The 19,951-nt window shown below is 43.6% G+C and overlaps 1 protein-coding gene across 6 annotated transcripts in view; it reads right to left on the bottom strand.

Moving 5' to 3' along the window:
- Positions 1 to 19,951, bottom strand: part of Dgkg (diacylglycerol kinase gamma) — a 211,045-nt gene that overhangs the window by 159,586 nt on the left and 31,508 nt on the right. For all 6 annotated transcript variants that reach the window (XM_041677986.1, XM_041677988.1, XM_041677985.1 and 3 more), the window contains exon 2: positions 1,800 to 2,110. In XM_041677986.1, coding sequence (XP_041533920.1) covers positions 1,800 to 1,866 — 67 coding nt within the window. In that variant the 5' untranslated portion in view covers positions 1,867 to 2,110. The remainder of the gene's footprint in view (positions 1 to 1,799; positions 2,111 to 19,951) is intronic.

Consider the following 19,951-nt stretch of genomic DNA (forward strand, 5'->3'; position numbering starts at 1 on the left):
AAAGCCAACTTGCCAAAGTCTTGGTTTTGGACTTGGGGCCTCCACAGCTGTGAGCCAACCGATTTCTGTTATCTAATCACCCACACTGTGTTACACTGTGTTCCAGATGGCTACCATACTTCTTTCCTCTCTTTCAGCTCCTGGGGCCTTTATGTGCCTTGTTAGCCAGAGGTTCGAGGGCGCGTTGTGTTTCTGAGTCTTTGAGCTGTGCTCTACTTGTGTCTCGAGCACAGATCAGACTGCTTAACAGGACTCTGCACCCCACAGGACAGGCCCTGTTTTTGTGCTGCTTTTTATCTCTAGTGCAGGCTGAGATAGATTGAATTTACCCTTGTTCTCTGTCAACACTGCATAATTTCTGTAAACCCAGTGAGGTTAGAAGGGGTTCCAGAACACCAGCACAAGACTGGCCAGTACACCATGGGCTCCCATCGGTCTTGGGGATGGATGAAGCCACACATCATTAGACCGGAATAAGAACTCAGGGTATGTCCACTCATGTGTGTGTGTGTGTGTGTGTGTGTGTGTACGCACACACATGTATGTAGCTGTATATGCATACATATATGTGTATGTGTGCACATGGAGGCCTGAAGTCAATATCAGGTATCTTCCCCAGTTACTCTCCACATTCCCTTTTTTTAAAATTTGAGTCTGTCCCTGGTGCTTGCTGGTTCATCCAGACTGGCTGGCCAATGGGTTGCAGAGATCTCCCTCTCTCTCTTCCCAGAGCTAGGATTACAGGTGTCTGCCACAGCACCTGAGTTTCCCTTCTTGCCTTTTTCACACAGATGCTGGGGATCCAAACTCAGGTCCTCGTACCGGCTGCAGGTACCTTACCAACCAAGTCATCCCCCAGGCCCTGGTCCATTCCTCTCATTATACCAAGAAGGATGTGGAGGCTCAGGGGTGGTAAGATGTGACATCACAGGGGAGGATGTAGAGGCTCAAGGGTGGTAAGATGTGAGGTCACAGGGGTGAGAGGAGGATGTGGAGGCTCAGGAGTGGTAAGCTGTGACATCACAGGGGGAGAATGTGGAGCCTAAGGGGTGGTAGGCTGTGACATCATAGGGGAGGATGTGGGGGCTAAGGGGTCATAAGCTGTGGCATCACAGGGGAGGATGCGAGGTTCAAGGGTGGTAAACTGTGACGTCACAGGGGAGGATGTGGAGGCTCCTGGGTGGTAAGCTGTGACGTCATAGGGGTTAATGTGGAGTCTCAGGGGTGGTAAGCTGTGACATCACAGGGGAGGATGTGGAGGCTCAGGGGTGGTAAGCTGTGACATCAGATGAAATCCTGGGCCTTTCCAGAACAAAATCGAGAGAATTACATGTTAGAACTCAGTCTCTTATTTCAAAACACATGAATGGATTGACGTGAGTGACCGTGGGGCACCCTTACCATGCACCTGTTGTCCTTTAGAACTGTAGTTAAGGGATAATTGGCCCAAGAAAACACTAGGATCTTGTTAAGAGGACCACATAGGCTGGGAAGGAAGGTGCAGGACTCAGCCAATCACAGCTATGGGTTGTGCAGGGCTGGCTGAGTGCACTGGGGGCTTTAAAGCCGGCCTTCTTTTCCCCAGTGTGCACTCCAAATTCTGTAGTGAGTGTGGATTATTCACAAGAGCTTAGGAGGGATTGTGTTTTTATACTGAAAGCCCTAATTCTGTGTTTATCAAGTGACTGTAGCTGCTGAGCCTCTTCTCCAGGGCTCCGCAATAACTCCGCCCCCCGGAACTCATCTCCCAGAAGAGGAAAAGCCTCACCCCGCGCGCGTCTGTGGATGGCAGCACTTACATTCAGCGTATTTCTGGAGTTGGTCAAATTCTTCTGAGGAGAGAGAGACCCATCGTCCTTCACTCATCTTTCAGCTGAGCGTGATTGCCTGAGGCCACGGGTGGAGTTCTGTTCACCAGGGAGAAGCCGAGGCCCACCTCAGGGCCTGGCTCATTGCAGATAGGCGGTGGATCAGGCCTTCCGAAGACGTCTGGGCACTCAAGTGTTGATGACAGTGGTGGATTGCTCTTGGCAGCTGACAAAGACTTCTGCTACTCCTCGGGCAACATCGTCATGCTGTAGCCCAGGCCAATCCCGAATCCTGGCAATTCCTGAATGAAAGTAGACAAGCTATTGTGAATAAGATGCTGGGGGTGGCAGGGGGGAGGGAGGGGGTGGATCCCAATGTAGTCTCTGTTGAAGTAGGCAATTATTCAGTGTTTCTTGAGGGTGTAGTCTACCTTCAGGGAGGGCTGAGAAGGAAACAAAAGACAGCACATGGCAGCCCCGCTCCACTGTCCCGTTGAATGGCGAGGGGGAACCTGGCCCATGTGATAGGCTGGCCATACTTCTCATACTGGGGCTATTAGGTCCAAGAGACACAAAATGAAAATGCTTCCAGCTGTTAGATGCCCCCAGAATCCTCCTGGCAGAGTAGCCTATGCAGCTGGCTTGAAAGGGGAGCCTTCCACCTTCGTTGATGTCCAGTATACAGCTTCTAACTGCACACCGGTGGCCACTGTGGAAATTCAAATCAGCCCCAGGCTAGCCGCCTGTTGTACAGGAGCAGCTCTCAGTGGCACTAAGAGGCTTTTACGGGAGGTCCTGTCAGCCTCGAGGTACGGGGTTCTGGGGCAAAGGGAGATGGGGGACAAGGACACTGAGGCCTTTCCCTTTGAACCTTTCGTAGCCCAGTTAGGTTTCACTAAGTCAGTTTATGAGTGACAAAATGAACACAGTGGGCCGGGAGCAGCATCTAAAGAACGAGACAGATTAGGGTGTAAAGGGAGAGTGTCGGAAACACAAGTGTTCTCACAGCACTAAGTTACATCTCATGAGACGTTTCTTTAAGTTATATCCACATGTGCACACTGCACATATCGGACTATTTTATTCTGGGTCAAGGATAGAAACAAGTTGGAAAACCTTCGGTGTGATGGGAGGGTATGGAAAGAAACTGGTTCTGATATTACGAAAGGATCACGCTGAGGGCTAATGCTGTATGGTCTACTCCGGGGCTACCTTCAAGGCCCGTCTGAGGAGGCCCAAGTGTGTTAGCAATACAGGAAGGAGGTCCCAAAAGGGATACACATGTAAGATTCCCTACTGTAGTGTGTAGTCATGGCTGGTGCAGGCCTGCTCTGCAGGGCCAAACTATCCCACCGGACTGACAGTCTACCACCATAATAAAGAATGGTGGTGTGAGGTGGCCAGGGGCTGAGCTGCCTGCATCTCTGGACTCATTCACAGTGATCTCTCTTTTCTAATAAGGCAGTCTGGATTCATTTTCAACATCTGCTCCTCTGAAGGTCACAAATTCAAAACTCACAGGTCTTTCCCAATCCCTCTGAGCTTCGTTCTCTTGGGGTACATCCTGTTTCCTGGCAGCAAACCCTCATCTCGAATCTCACGTCTTCCTGAGAGCTGCTGCCTTTAGACTCCTTCATCTTCCTTTGCCAGCTCGGAGCACTGTTGTCTCTCCTCAGCCTGCCTCCATTCCCTACAGAACTCTATTCCTGCATGGCTTCAGTGGCTCCCTAGCACTGAGCCGATCCGCAGTCTAGATCTCAATGTCCAGAGATGTTCAGATCCTGTACTGAGCTATGACTCCTCAACCATCTCTTAGATATTCCGAATTCCCTCCAGCCAGCACCTGCCAGTGCCTTCCTCCTGCTTCTCAGCCATACTGCCATCACTCCGAAGAGTCAGGGAGCAGGCCACAGGCTGAGGCCCAGTCTAAACTCTCCACCTTCCCTCCTGTTCAATCCAGCCAGCAGTCTGGGCTGTGCTGTCTGTCCTATGCTCCCTCCTCCCTACCACAGTCCTCTCCAGAACCCAGGGCCTGTCATCTCTTCCTGCTGCTCCTCCCCTCACCAATGATTGCTCTCTTTCCTCTGCTTTGCTCTTGCCCATGGCCGGCCAGATCACAGCTCTCTGGCTAATAAAATCCTTCAGGGTGTTCGATTGCCTACACACGAATCTTTCCTGGGACCTTTGGAGGCTCTAGTCCCCGATGGGCAGTCAAAAGCAAGCAATGGCTTTTAAAATCCTGCTAGTGAGCTGAACAATTACCACCACTTCCTTTAAAAGAGGCTCATTTGATACTGTGTCATGTGCTTTAACACGTGACCTAATCTAGTACTCATATTGCATGTCTGTTAAGGACAGTTATGTTCATGCTACATAGACTGAATATCCAGTGGTGGTCCCGAGAGATTACAGTGGAACTCAAACAGTCTAGCTTTCATATTGCATTAGCTCAACCCACCACACACTTATCTGTAGTGAAGACTGTAAAGAAATATCTACCACGTGTCAGTCATAGGCAAGCACAGCACACACAGGCATGCACATGACACTCTGTCAATAGAGACGGCAATGGCTGTGTTCTAGGGCGGGCACTTAAGAAACCGACCCGTGCCATCCAGCTCTGGGTCTGCACAGTGATGAGATCATCTAAGATCTGAGTTCTCAGAACTGGTCCCCATAACACATGACTGTGTTGCTGTCTCTATTTAATAGATGAGGAAAAGGAAGCCGAGTGCTTAGTAAATTGGGTGAAAACAAACCAAACAAAAAGCAGGAACCACCAACGCGTTTGCTGAAGAATGCTTCTGGAAGCCTTATGTGGTAGGCCCTGCCTACGATCCCAGGATCCAGAGGCTAAGGCAGGAGTGTGAGTGTGAGGTTAAAACCTGCCTCAAACAACACAAAACAGAAAACGGACCAATGGCCCTGTGGCTTCGTTACTCTGCACACCTCGGAAGCCCAGCATTCTAAGAGGACTCAGAGCCACACAGCAACTTAGAACAATGCTGACTGCAAGATCAGAAGGCAGTGACCAGGTGATGGTGGTGCCATGCCTTTAGTCCCAGCACTCAGGCATATCTCTGTGAGTTCGAGGCCAGCCTGATCTGCAAGAGCTGATTCCAGGATATCTCCAAAGCTACAGAGAAAAGGTACCCTGAAAATCCAAAAACCAAAACCAAAAACAAACAGACAAGAAACAGAAGGCAAGGCTCTGAGTTCTAGGTTCTGCCTCTTATTGATTATTTGACAATTTTATAGATGATTTTCTCAATTCTGGAATTTTTTTTCCTGTTTGAAAAGGATACAACTGGGGAAAATGTATCAGATGTTATGATTGGGTCAATATACATATAATCCTCTTCCTCCAATACAATTCCTGCAATGCAGCCATATTCAACAAAAGCGACTGTTCTCAACATCTGATATGAAAGGTGGGGTGAATGCTGGGGGAGGGAAGGGTTAACTGGGGAGGGCTCAGCAGGAGACAGCATTTGCTTCGAGTCCTGAGGATGAACTGGAAGGAGAGAACCAACACTCAGCTGCCCTCATGGCTTCCACCTACGCAATACACATAATCAACAAAAAAAATAATAAAAGGAAGTTTGAATGGAGGTATCTTTCATAGCGAATAATACTGTCCCCAGAAGTCACCGGTTATTAGGGAGTAGCCAGTGCCAGGTGTAGGATGCCACTTTATTATGCATTACTGGTCAGGGAGGCCACAGGAGCCCCCAAGACAATTTAGGTCATTGTTGTCCCTCTTGGTTGCCTGCCAAAACTAGACAGTAATGTCCCATTTCTGAAGTCACCACGTACTTTGGTTGCAGGACATAAAGAAAGCAATCTAGAATTGAGTCAGTGGTGTGTGTCAGTCAGTCTGTCTGTGCATTGCTTTTATTGGTTAATAAATAAAGCTGTTTCAGTCAGTGACTTAGCAGAATAGGGCAAGGTGGGAGTTCCAAGCAGAGAGAGGAGGAGAGAGTAGGGGGGGGTGGAGGGAAGCCGTGTAGCCACCACAGGAGACAGACGCTCTGCCAGAGCCCAAACTTTGCCAGTAGGCCATGACCTCGTGGTGATCCACAGATTAATAGAGATGGGTTAATTTAAGATATAAGAGCTAGCTAGAAATACACCTAAGCTATTGGTCAAACAGTATTGCAAATAATATAGTTTCTGTGTGATTATTTTGGAAGTCTGGACATCCGGGAAACAAACAAGCAGCCTCTGACTACAAGCCAGGAGCATCCTCTCTGTTGGAGAGTGTTCATAGTGCCAGTAGGTGCTATGCAGGCCTCTATGGGAGAATTGTCACCAAATGTTCTACCTTCTTGTGGACTACACAAACACCATGGTGGGCAAGATGTGCCCAACAATACAAGAGTGGCACAACTAGTGTGGACAGAAGTAACACTTCCTGATTGGATTTTAGGCCTGCTCCACAAGAGAAAATTCATGCCCAGTATTATAAACCTGGTCAAAAGCCCATGCTGGAAAGATCCCATTTTCTAGTTGGGAACCTCTCTCTGTGGTTTTGTTGAATTACTACCTTCTAGTAATTCTAGTTGTTGTCCAACTACCTTCTAAATTTTTATGTTTATAGCCATAAGTCAGTGCTAGATGAAGGGACTATTGGCAGTTAATGTCTGCTGGGGGAGCAAGAGCCGTTTTCTTCATTGGTGTCTTTCCTGGCACGTTGCCCATGCTCCAGGAACTAACCCTTCACCTTTGTCATTCAAGCAACTCTAATTAAGCCCAGTGGTCACAGAAAGTAGTCATGAAAGTAAGAGGGAGACTTGTTGGCACGCAGGGCATCAAAGGATATAAGGAGAGATACTACAGGGTAATCTGAACAAATTGCATTATGTAAAGGTGTGAAATTGTCAGTGAAAAAATATATGAATGAAAGGTTTTCACTCTGTTTCAGATACAGCACTTAGCAAGATGGCCTAAGGATCAGCTGACAGCAGCTGGGAGAAGGTTCCACGTGTGCCTCAGGTTTCTGAACTTGATCTTATTCTGCTCCAGGTTACTGTAATCTGGTAACTACTCATCAAAATTTTATTCATTGGTTTCAGTGCCTGGCAGTGACTCTTGACTAGATGATTATGAGGATAATGGTTTTATAATTTAATCATTCATTTTATATTAAACAAGAGTTTATAGTAGGAATTCCCCAATTATTTGTCATCATCTATAGCAGCAGATGTAGGAATTTATTTATATCAGTGCACACAGTGTTTACATATACTATATAGTAATATATACCCCAGTATATATTCTTATGAATAAATTACTATATAAATACATTTCTATAAGTAGTAAATGATTATATATTAAGTCAAAATGCACAATGAATTAGAATATAATAATTTTAGTTATAGTCAAAGGTTCTTATTTCACTCCTTGGGTTCTTTTGTTTGGATTTTCAGATTGTCCCAGATCTGAACAGTAGAAGCTCATTCCAAGTGGCTTCTGTTTTGTAAACATATATCTGCATTATTTGAGTACACTTTTAGTTTCTGGTGCTATTAAACTTTTCTAGATCATCTTGATTTCATCAGTCCTAGTTCTCCATGGAGCCTGACTCCTTTACATGAAGGACATTTGAAGGGGAGGTTTGGACAGTAAGTGTGTTCACTGAGGTGTGTCATAGTTTCTTGGTTGTATCAAAGGCAGAGCTAGTAAATACTTGTAGGTCTGCCTATTTGTCTGTCTGTCTTGGTTATTTTATTTTTTTAATCATCTTGAGACAAGTTATAAGTTATCCGGAAAGGTAATCTCCATTAAGAAAATTTCCCCACCAGATTGGCCAGCAGACAGGCCTGTGGGGCATTTTCTTGATTAATAATTGATGAGGGAGGGCTTAGCTCATTGTAGGCTGTATTGCCCCTGGGCTGAAGGTCTTAGGTTTTATAGGAAAGCCCGCTGAGCAAACCGTGGGAAGCAAGCCAGTAATCAGCTCTCCTCCATAACCTCTGCTTCAGTTCCTGACTCCAGGTTCCTGCTTTGAGTTCCTTCCCTGACTTCCTCAAGTGATGAAGAGGGACCCAAAAGTTGTAAGATGAAATAACCCTTTCCTTCCCAGGATGCTTTTGGTCATGGTGTTTCATCATAGCAACAGAAACCCCGACTAAGACAGAAATTGGGACTGGATTTATGGGGTATCTGACCTTGGTGTTTTTGGGAAGATCGTGGAAGGATTTGGAACTTTGACATGAAAAAGTCACTGAGGAGTGTCCAGGGCTTAATGAGCTATTGCAGGAACGTGGAGGATAGAAATGTGAAAAGAAATGAAGATGATTTAGGCAAGGCTTGTGAAAATCCAGAGGGAAACAAGACTCTATCAAAGTCATTCATGTGCTTAAAAAAAATCTTAATTTTGTCTTATGTGTTTATGTGTTTTGCCTGCATGTATGTCTGTGCACCCTGTACATTCAGTGCCCAGGGAGGCCAGGAGAGGCCATTGGATGTAACTGTAATGGTGTTATGAGCTGCCATATGGGTGCTGGTTCTTCTGGAAGAGAAACCAATGCTCTGAACTGCTGAGCCATCTCTCCAGTCCCTTGTGAGATATTTTTGAAATAAGAATGTGTGGTTTTGATCAGTCAGAGTTGAAGAATCAGCTGTGATGGACAAGAAGCCAGCACGACTGAAATAAAATCTTTGCTTCAGTGGAAGACTTGATAACTCGCTAGCTGGGGCTGAGAAATCAGCTGTGGTTAAGAAGAGATCGGTATCATTAAGGAGGAATCTTCTGGGAATATTTCCCCAGGAACAGCACACAGACACTGTGGCATAAGGTGGCCATGGCTGTATCTCATCCTGGCAGCCGAACTTGGCAATGTGTTAGAATGGGACAGGTCACGGAGCAGCTGAGGCTTGGTGCTGTGTGGTAGGGCTGGAGTCCCTCAAGAGAGGCCAAGAGAGACCATTGGTGAAGGTGTAGCCTCAAATGCAGTGGAAATCCCAGACTACTGGAGATGCTAGTTCTGTAGAATGACTGCCAAGGATGGCATCAGCTATGGAGTGGGGCAGACTTGAGCCTGAGAAAAGCTATGTTTTATTGAGCTATACATTTTCCCCCACTCCCCCTCCTTCCTTCCGTCTCCCCTTCTATCCTCTCTTCTGCCCACCACACTCCCAATTTACTCAATAGATCTTGTCTTTTTCTTCTTCATAAGTGGATCTTTAGGGTCCTCTTTGTTGTCTAGGTTCTCTGGAGTTGTGGACTGTAGGCTGGTTATCCTTAGCTTCATGTCTAATATCTGCTAATAAGTGAGTATGTACTATATTCGTCTTTCTGGGTCTGGGTTACCTCACTTGGTATGGTTTTTTTCTAGTATTTTCTTATTAGGTACCAAATACCAAAACTAAATCAAGACCAGATAATCAAATTAAATAGACTTATAAACTCCAAGGAAATAGAAACAGTCATCAAAAATCTTCAAAAGTCATCAAAAGTCCAGGGCCAGATGGTTTCAGTGCAAAATTCTACAAGAACTACAGAGAAGAACTAATACCAATACTCCTCAAATTGTTCCACATAACTGAAAAAGAAGGAACATTGCCAAACTCTTTTTACAAAACTACACTTACCCTGATACCCAAGCCACACAAAGACACAACTAAGAAAAAGAATTACAGACCAATCTCCTTCATGAACATTGATGCAAAAATACTCAGTAAAATACCGGCAAATAAAATCCAAGAACACATCAGAAAAATCATCCACCATGACCAAGTAGGCTTAATCCCAGAGAAACAGGGATGGTTCAACATATGAAAAATCTATTAATGCAATCCACCATATAAACAAACTGAAAGAAAAAACTACACGATCATCTCATTAGATGCTGAAAGAACCTTTGACAAAATTCAACACCCCTATATAATAAAGGTCTTGGAGAGAACACGGAACATACATAAACATATTAAAGGCAATTTACAGCAAGCCAACAGCCAGCATCAAACTAAATGGAGAGAAACTCAAAGTGACCCCACTGAAATCAGGAACAAGACAAGATTATCCACTCTCTCCATATCTACTCAACATAGTATTTGAAGTTCCAGCTAGAGCAATAAGACAACAAAAGGAGATCAAGGGGATACAAATTGGAAAGGAAGAAGTTAAACTTTCACTATTGGCTGATGATATGATAGTATACATAAGTGACCCCAAAAATTCTACCAGGGAACTCCTACAACTGATAAACACCTTCAGTAATGTAGCAGGACACAAGAATAACTAAAAAGAAACCATCTGTATATCATCCCCTATATACAGATGATAAATAGGCTGAGAAAGAAATCAGAGAAACATCACCCTTTATAATAGCCACAAATAATATAAAATATCTTGGGATAACTTTAACCAAACAAATAAAAGATCTGTATGACAAGAACCTTAAATCTTTGAAAAAAGAAAGTGAAGAAGACATCAGAAAATGACCTCCCATGTATTTGGATAGGTAGGATTAATATAGTAAAAAATGGCAATCTTACCAAAAACAATCTACAGATTCAATGCAATAGATGTCAAAAGCCCAGCAAAATTCTTCACATATCTCGAAAGTACCCAGCTTCATATGGAAAACCAAAAAACCCAGGATAGTCAAAACAATCCTGTAAATAAAGGAACTTCTGGGGGCATCACTATCCCTGACTTCAAACTCTACTACAGAGTAATGAAAACAGCTTGGTATTGGCATAAAAACAGACAAGAGGAACAATTGAATGGAATCAAAGACTTGGCTATCAATCCACACAGCTATGAATACCTGATTTTTGACAAAGAAACTAAAATTATACACGGAAAAAAAAAGAAAGCATCTTCAACAAATGTTGCTGGCATAACTGGATGTCGACATGTAGAAGAATGCAAATAGATCCTTATCTATTGCCATGCACAAAACTCAAGTCCAAATCAAAGATCTCAACATAAAACCAACCACACTGAACCTCATAGAAGAGAAAGTGGAAAGTAGCCTTGAACACATTGGCACAGGAGACCATTTTCTAAATATAACCCCAGTAGCACAATCACTGAGAGCAATGATTAGTAAATGGGACCTCCTGAAACTGAGAAGCTTCTGTAAAGCAAAGGACATGGTCAAGACAAAATGGCAGCCTACAGAATGGGAAAAAATCTTCACCAACCCCACATCTGACAGAGGGTTGATTTCCAAAATATACTAAGAACTCAAGAAACTAGACACCAAAATACCAAATCATCCGATTTAAAAAGGGGGTATAGATCTAAACAGGGGACTCTGAATAGATGCATTTCAAATGGTGGAAAGACACTACAGGAAATAATCAACATCTTTTGTAGGTTTTATTTTGCACAAGAGAACAATTGCAAGGTGCCTTATATCCCACATTATAAATCATTTGCATGTTGTTTTTACATAAGAGTGTATTCCATGAATGGCCCCAGATCTCTTCACAAAGAGCCTCCTCTTTTAGGATCTGTGTGACTGCAATACTCTAGCATAGTCTTGCCTAAAACTCTTTAGAGGATCTTTAACTTCCAGGACAAAGAACCAGCTTTGGAGTTCCAGAAGTTTCTTCACCTATGAGAGAAGCTCCTTGATCCTTTCATCTGTATGTTCCAGGCAAATTCACCTTCTGTTACTCCCTGCCCTAGCGAAATGCCAATCATGCAATTGTATCCCCTAACAAGTGTTAGTGACTGACAGACCAGTCAGGATTTTCTTTGCTATTCTTGAAACACCTTTTAATTACATCTTTCCCACAGCAGACCAGTACCCACCTGCCCAATCAGTCCCAGATTAAAAAGCCACTTAATCTCTAGAGTTTTTTTTTTTAAAAAGCCTTTTCATCCAATTTGCCTGCTCTCCCAGTTGTGTTCCATGGACCACTGTGTTTCTATATTTCAGAGGCTCAAGGGTTTGTATGGAGACACATAGCCAAACAGCTAGTTATCAGCCAGGCTGCATACAGAGCAATGCAGACATGCGCAGAGAATTACAGGACTGTATTCTCTGTCTACTGCAAATACCATTGGTTAATAAAGAAGCTGTATTGAGCCTGTGATAGGGTAGAACAGAGCTAGGCAGGGAAAACTAAACTGAATGCTGTGAGAAAGGGGTGGAGTCAAGGAGAAGCCATGCAGCCACTTTCAGAGACAGACAAGCTGGAGTGAGCCTCGTGGTAAAATATAAAATACTGGAAATGGGTCAACACTATATATAAGAGCTAGCTAGAAATACATTTAAGTGATTGGCCAAGCAGTGATTTAAATAATATAGTTTCTGTGTGATTATTTCAGGGAGTCTGGGCAGCGGGGAAAACTAACAAGCGGCTTCCTACAAAAACTTTATTACAGGACTGGGTGGGACAGCAGAAACATTATACTACAGAAGGAGGCTCACAGGTTTGGATGAGTCCTGAAGGAGCCAATGCCCTGTGTGAGGTGAAGACAAGCTTGTTGTAATAACAAGTGTTCATGTTCTTGCTCTTATTGCTCCATTACAGCTCAGAACCGTGCTGCACAGTGAGAGGTGCATCCTTGCTTGTTCTTCATTTCTATTGGGGAAAGTTTGGCCCAGAGACACGGCTTGACTCTCGGATGGGTCCCACAGGATGGCACCCCCTGCCTTCTGCCCTGTGATAGGCGATCACTAGTTCATAATGGGCAACTTTTTCTCCATCAGTTCACATTCCTCTGTCAGCACCAACCCAATAATTTTTCATCAAGGCTGTTTTCTCTGTAAGCAGTCTTCCCTGACGGAATAAAATTTAGTAGCATTTTCTAAATAAAACTCAGATTGGATACTGTCTGACTTGGAAGGGAGTAATATTTTATGTCATGCTTTGAGCAATTGTTTCAGCTCCCTAGGCCTCGGTTTCCTTGTCTATAAAACGAGGGGGTGGAAATAATGGTTTCTAACTCATATTCCAGCTCTGCAATTTTGTATACTGGTTCAAACTCTATTTGTTCTGTACAGATGTCAGCATGGGATTTATAAGTCACAAGGAGACGGCAATTCAGTGTGTGTTGAATTGTACCCCAGGTCTTTCTATTCATTCGAATGAATCAGCCATACCCAGTTACTCAGGAACAAACACCTCCTCATCTCTCTTTCACTCTCCTAAAAACATCACTGCATGAAGATGACATTGCTTCGGGGGAGTTCACTTATGTGCATCTGATGACTTAAAATGAAGCCACAATGAGCCCATTTTTATAAGGAAAAAATGATTAGAGAGATAAACATTTTTTCTCTCAGACTTGGGACAAGGCCGCATTTTGATGGCCACCTCCATTTTCACTTTTATTCCTGCCCTTCCTCCCTTCCTCCCTCCCTTCCTTCCTTTCCTTTTAGAAGATTCATTAGGTATATAGTGCTCTGCTTGCATGTGTGCTTGTACACCAGAAGAGGGCACCAGATCTCATTACCGATCACTGTGAATCTCCATGTGGTTGCTGGGAATTGAACTCAGGACCTCTGGAAGAACAGCCAGTGCTCTTAACTGCTGAGCCATCTCTCCACCTCTATTCCTGCTATTTCTTTATCAACCTTGACTCCTACCTGGCTGTCTTAGTTAGATTTTCTATTGTTGTAATAAAATACCATGACCAAAATAAATTTGGGAAAGAAAAGGTTTGTTCCATTTTACAGTTTGTAATCTAGGAAAGTCAGGGAAGGAATTCAAGACCGGAACCTGGAAGCAGGTTTTGATGCAGAGGCCATGGAGGAGTGCTGCTTACTGACTTGTTCCCCAAGTTTGCTCAGCCTGTTTTCTTATAGTACCCAGGATCACCAGCACAGAGGAGTCTCCACCCACAGTGAGCTGGGCCCTCCCACACTGGACATCAATCAAGAAAATGCCCCACAGGCTTGTCTACAGACTAATCTCAATTGAGACTCCTTCTTCCAAAATGACTATAGCTTGAGTCAAATTGACATAAAAACTAGCTAGCGTATTAGCTATTCAGTTCAAGTACTACACTAAGAAAGTCCCTTAAAATGCTTGGTCCAGGCTAGGAATAACATCTTTGTCCTTCAATAGCACCTGGAGCTTTTCTCCATTGCATTGCTTATCACACTGGATGAACTTGACCAAATATCTCTCCTTCAGGAATCTGAATTTCTGCAGGGAAGAAAAAAAAAAGAAATCTTCAGTCTACTTCTAGCTCTGGTTACAAGATTTCAGGAGGTTCAGATCCTGATCATTTAAAAAATGGTCCTCAACTTCTTTGAAATGAGATGATTTGCATGGAACAAGAGCTCTTACCGTATCTACTTGTATCTATTTGCATCTCTCCACAGAGAAAATAGAATGATAAGGAATTGAGGAAAAACAGAAGACACAAGTTGGAGTAAAATTGCTTAATAATTTCATTAGGAGTTGCTGATCTCAAAATAAAAATATGCACTAACACACAGTTTTATACTAAAATAATGACCTATAAACTTATAGGACATCAGGACTTTAAGCTACAACTTGCAAACATAACTGAGTTATTTGTTATGCTTACTTGATAGTATGTGCTAAGTAGTTAAGTTGCTTGATTCAACAATGAGTTGCCACTATGTAATAATCTGTTATAGTGGTATCTCCCACTAACCACGTTTCCTGATATCTTAGGGTCTTTTCAGTTCATTTCACTGAAGTTTAGACTGTGCCTGTGACCCACTTTAACCACAAGGATGCAGTAGAAACAACACTGTGACTATCAGATTGAAACTTCGACCAGAGCCAGTGGCTTCCGTTGAAATGTCTTATTGAAATGACGAAACTGCCCTTGTAGAAGCTCAGCCACAAAGGGCTGGAGATACTTCATAGAGACCACGAGCGAAGACAGGGACAGAGTGAGCCTTACCATCACACAGTGAGCCAAGAAACCCAAATGATGATGAAATCCAAAGACCCCAGTCAAAGAGTTCACCGAGTCACAACAGCCATCTTAGCCATGAGCTGAGTGTGCCAGACAAGAAGTCCCCTTGAATTTTACAGCCTTAACAAAAACTGCACAGAAAAAGACAGCTGGTTCCTGCCAAACTTCGTCTGCATTCCCAGTGCATATGATTATGCAGATTAATAATAAAGTGATTATTGAGCCACCATGTTAAGTAGCTCTATAAGCACTTCCGGGTGCAACTTTCACATGTATCTGCTTGGCATGGATTTGCATTGTTGATCTCCAACTGCAACTTGTTTGTGTCTTAAAACCTAGTAGTTGGGAAATTACAGGCTAAAAATAGCCTGGATGCAAATATCACTACTTTCAATAGGGTTAACGGAATAGGCGTCACTGACTAAATGATAGTTATGAAGTCCAATGAACTATAAAATTCCGAATTTAAAAGCAGCCACAAGAATATCTGAAAACCACAAACAACTCAAAACAGAACAGACACTGAAATGATACCAACACCGTCTCCCCCAGGTCACGGGGTTCTAGGCATCTGTCAGTGTGGGAGCAGAAGCTCTGGAGCCTTCAGAGGCAGCTTGACTTCAGGGATAATTGAATTAGAGCCACCAGGGAACTAACTAAATGAGCTAATTTGAGTTCATGAATAACAAATATGAGTAATATCTAAGAATTTATTTAGTAGAGCACCAGCATGGTCCCCCCCCCCCGCCCACATACACACATTAAAGTTTGGAATTATGTGCTACTCACAAAAATCCAGAGTGGACTCCAGTTGAGGGGAGCATGAGCCAAACTGCCCAGGTGCAGGATGGGGATTGTAGGGATGGGCTGGTACCCAGGACAGTTTTGGTTTTTTTGTGGGGCCTGAGTTGAGACTGCTATTCCAGGGGCTGCCATTGGGAAAGTGGATAGCCCCGAGGCATCAGTTTAAGGGCTTGCCATTCATTTATTTGTGCACTTGTCTAAGAAATCATTTGAACAACGAATGGTAACAGCAGCCCCATTACCAGCACATGGCACATCCGTCTTCCTGACCGTCTGTAATGGTCACCAAGCCCTGCAAGGAAGCTATTTATATGCCTGTTTTGCAAGCTGTAGAGACAGGCCCAGAGTAAGTGGCACAACTGGTTTTTAAGCTCAGTCTGTTTAGTTTCAAAGCTCACCATCTCTCCTTTACGCCTCTGGGTGAACACGTTTTGAGTACCTGGGCAACTGGCCCTGTGTAAGGTGTGGAGGCCATACAGCAATGTCATCCCCAAATGGTAAGACAGACCAGAGGCCAAACCACAGCATGTTCCCAGAGGTCTATTAGTAAAGGAGAAAAATGATATCACACATGAACACAAAAGTGGAGTAGAATGCAAAACACACAGGAGGTTGGTGGGCAAAACACGAGCTACCAACAACCTTTTGTTCTTTTCCTGGTGGGGAACCCTAGAGGGATAGTCACTTGATTTCGATATGGGACCCTGTTGTGGGACATTATTTTAACTGGGCAAAGATGTGTTACCTTTGTTTATGCTGTGGACCATTATTTTAACCATGTAAAGGTGTGTTACTTTTGTTTATGCTACATCTGCTTAATTATGTAAAGATGTGTTGCCTTTGTTTCCCCTTGCCTTTTCTAAGGCACCTGATTAGTCTAATAAAGAGCTGAATGGTCAACAGTTAGGGAGGAGAAAGGATAGGTAGGGTTGGTAGGGAGAGTAAATAAATAGGAGGAAAAATCTAGGCTCAAGAGGAGAAGAGGAAAAAATGAAGGGGATGCCCAGGACAAGAAGCCAGGCAGTCGCCACCAGTCAGACAGACACGAGAAGCAGCGAAAGTAAGATATACAGAAAGAAAGAAAGAAAGAAAGAAAGGTAGGTAAAAAGCCCCAAGGCAAACAGTAGATAAAGAGAAATAGGTTTGTTTAAGTTAAAAGAGCTAGCCAGAACGAGCCTAAGCTAGGCCGAACATTCAAAACGTAATAACTCTCTGTGCTGTGATTTGGGAGCTGGTGACCCCAGAGAAAAAGCGTGGTACAGGTCCCTACAGAGAAATGAGGAAGAACGGTTATGCACAGCAATGGGAAGGTCCAATTCCAGACTCTAGGGCCGAGGGGCTCCTGGGAAAGGATCATGAATAGAAGCCTCCTTCAGAAAGTTGCCATGTCAGGAAGGTTCTTCTCTAGAGTCATATCTGGTGTCTAGGAGACTTGTGTCCAAACCATGAAGCACAAGCCTGACCTTGGAGCTAGAGACACCAGACATCAGTTGGCTCACAACTGTGTGATCTGAAACAAGTTATTCATAATTTGAAGATAGGTGCAGCAATAATATTGATGTGTGCTTTACATAGCTGCTCTGAGCATCGTTCTCACAGAGCTTCTGCTTGTCAAAGCAAGCTTTGCATTAATGGTTCCTAAAGTGTGGTCCCCACACCCACAACAACAGCACTGCCTGGAAACACATTGGAAAAGAGAATTATTGGAGCTTAAAGGCCTTGAGAAGTTCAGCATGTCTCAGCAACATGCCATCTAGAAACCCTGCTTTCTACCAGTGCAGGGGACATGGCTAAGAGGAAAAAGTTGGAATGCCTGGAGCTAGTGCTTCTCACAAGGCCTCTGGGCAGACAGAGTCTGGGTCGCTCACGTCGATCATGTTTTCTCGACAGAGGAAAACATTACTGGAATTCAGGGTTTCTAGACACCCAGAAACCTCTCCTTGTGCCATGCTTTAAAAAATCTCACTATGGCTTGTGTTCCCTACAGAAATTTCCTTTATCTCCCATTCTACCCTTGTTTTTTAATACCCCTCTGTGACACTTTGTGACAAATATGTCATCTAGGGAGGGCACAGAATAGATGGCATCAGTTTCTTACTACAAAGTAAATGGACAGGAAACAAATAGGAAGTCCCTAGAAGGCCCGAATAACGACAGCTCTATCAATGCTGGCAGCTCATTCACACACAAGAAATAGAACTGTTCAGGAAGAAACACCAGCAAATCTCTGGCCCTAAAGCCTGAGGCTTGAGTCAGTAGAAAAGGAGATGGGGTTGTAAAAGCAGCTGGTAGCATGGTGGTTGTAGCAGCAAGGCAATGGGGTAGCTGGGTCTTAGCGGCGATCACACCAGAACAGCAGCCGTCACATCTGGTACAATCTTCAAGGCTACATGAGCACCACAGCTCAGGGGGAGTTACAGCAGCTCCATCGCCACTCTCCACTTTTGGGGACCCCTTGTGTTCCTCTATTTCCCCTCTGTCTTCTTGACCTTCTGTTGTCTTCATTCCTCTTCCTTTTCTCCTCTAGTTTCAATTCCTCACATCAATACAAGCAACAACCATGTATCCAGCCTACCAGATCTATATTAATGTGATCACCAGGGCAATCTTCTCAGGTATTATCAAAGCACCTTGTAGGCAGCCACACCATTGATCAAACCCACTTCTGCCTGGACATGAAGCAGCTTGCGTCCTCCAGCACCCGTACTGTTTCTCAGATCTAGAAAAGTTATGAACGGCTTCCTTAGACTGTACACTGCCTGGGGATGGATCTTCTGGCATGTTATAGAAGCCCCAGGTTTAGTTTACAAAAGGAGAGGTGTTTCTTCGGCCAGCAACATGGTAGAACCAACAATGTTGTAATGGGCACGCATGCAGTGATGATTCAGCACCATGGACAAGAACACGCAGGGTCACATCCACCTGACTCCTAACCTCAGATGTTATGTTCTTGTGTGGCCCAGTCTAGACCGGTAGTTCTCAACCCGCGAGTCATGACCCTTTCAGAGTTGCATTTCAGATAGCCTGCATATCAGATATTTATACTACAATTCATAACAGTAACAAAATTATAGCTACGAAGTAGCAATGAAATAAATATTAAGTTTATTTATTTTTACTTTTTATGTGCATTTGTGGTTTTGCCTATATGTATGTCTATGTGAGGGTGCTGGATCTCATGGAACTGGAGTTACAGACAGTTGTGAGTTGCCATGTGTGTGCTAGGAATCGAATCCAGGTCCTCTGGAAGAACAGCCAGTGCTCTTAAACTCTGAACAATCTTTCTAGCCCACAACAAAATAATTTTATGGTTGGGGGTCAGCACAACATGAGGAACTGTATTAAAAAGGGTTGAAGCATTAGAAAGGTTGAGAACCAGTGGTCTAGGTACTTAGAATCCAGTATGAGCAAACAGACTGTCCTAACCAGTTTGGTTGAGTGCCTCTGAAAGAGACACAGGTTGCTCATTTTAAACATGGGAAAGTTGAAGCCCATCATACTGGTGTCATCTTATAGTCCCAGAATTTGAAAAGTTGACTCAGGAAAATCATGTTCAAGTCTAGCTCAGGCTTTGTAATGATCTCCAGGCTAACTTGGGTTAAACATTAAGACCTTATATCTAAAAACAAAACCAAAAAAATAAACAAATAAGAAGAAGGCAAAAATAATTACCACTTTAGGTCATGCAACTGTTAATCAATGGATCCAAGACTCAAAAGTCCATGTGCTCTGACTCTGGAAGATGCTCTTTGCCACTATGTCATAAGAAAATATAATAGGGTCACTGATGTCACATGGCAGTGCTCGACAGGAGACAGCCATCAAGAAAATACAAACATATTAATAGAATTTTAAATATTACCATGAGAATAAAGTACAAAATAAAAAATGTTTCTCGGGAGACTTGTGAATCCTCCACTCAAAACCACAGATTCAAGTGCGAAGGAAGAACGCCCTTACCTTCCAGCAAACTAGAGAGGATGCTATTTTGTCCTGCAGCCTTTGGGTTTAATTTTAAGTTCCGAGATTCAGTATCTAAAGTGGAGTTAAGCAGTTACTTCCATTCTCTCTAGTTCCTCATGTGAAAATGGCAAAGAGTGAGATAAAGAATATTTAAAATATCTTTCAATAATAATTTCACTCTCCATGTTAGACATGGCGTTGATGCCACCATGTTGGGAATGCCACTCATTTTTATACTTTATATTCATTTATACTCTACTTCATTGAACAAAGACATGACAAGATTCTACTGCCACCTATCCAATTGTTAACAATTAAAAAATAGATAATACCTTTGTTGGCAAAAAAGTTAGAAACCACAGCTCTACTGCTGCTGATAGATACAGAGAGAGGCAGAGAGGGGAGAAGTGGGGAGAAGGGAGAGAAGCAAACGCTGCCTCTTCACGGGAGAGACAGAAAGGCCTGTGGGCTTATAAAGTGCACAGGGGAGAATAACAGCACAACTACTGCA

This window comes from Microtus oregoni, unplaced genomic scaffold (genome assembly GCF_018167655.1).
Source record: "Microtus oregoni isolate MIOR12 unplaced genomic scaffold, Mior012 000029F_ref0000214, whole genome shotgun sequence".
Taxonomy (NCBI): domain Eukaryota; kingdom Metazoa; phylum Chordata; class Mammalia; order Rodentia; family Cricetidae; genus Microtus; species Microtus oregoni.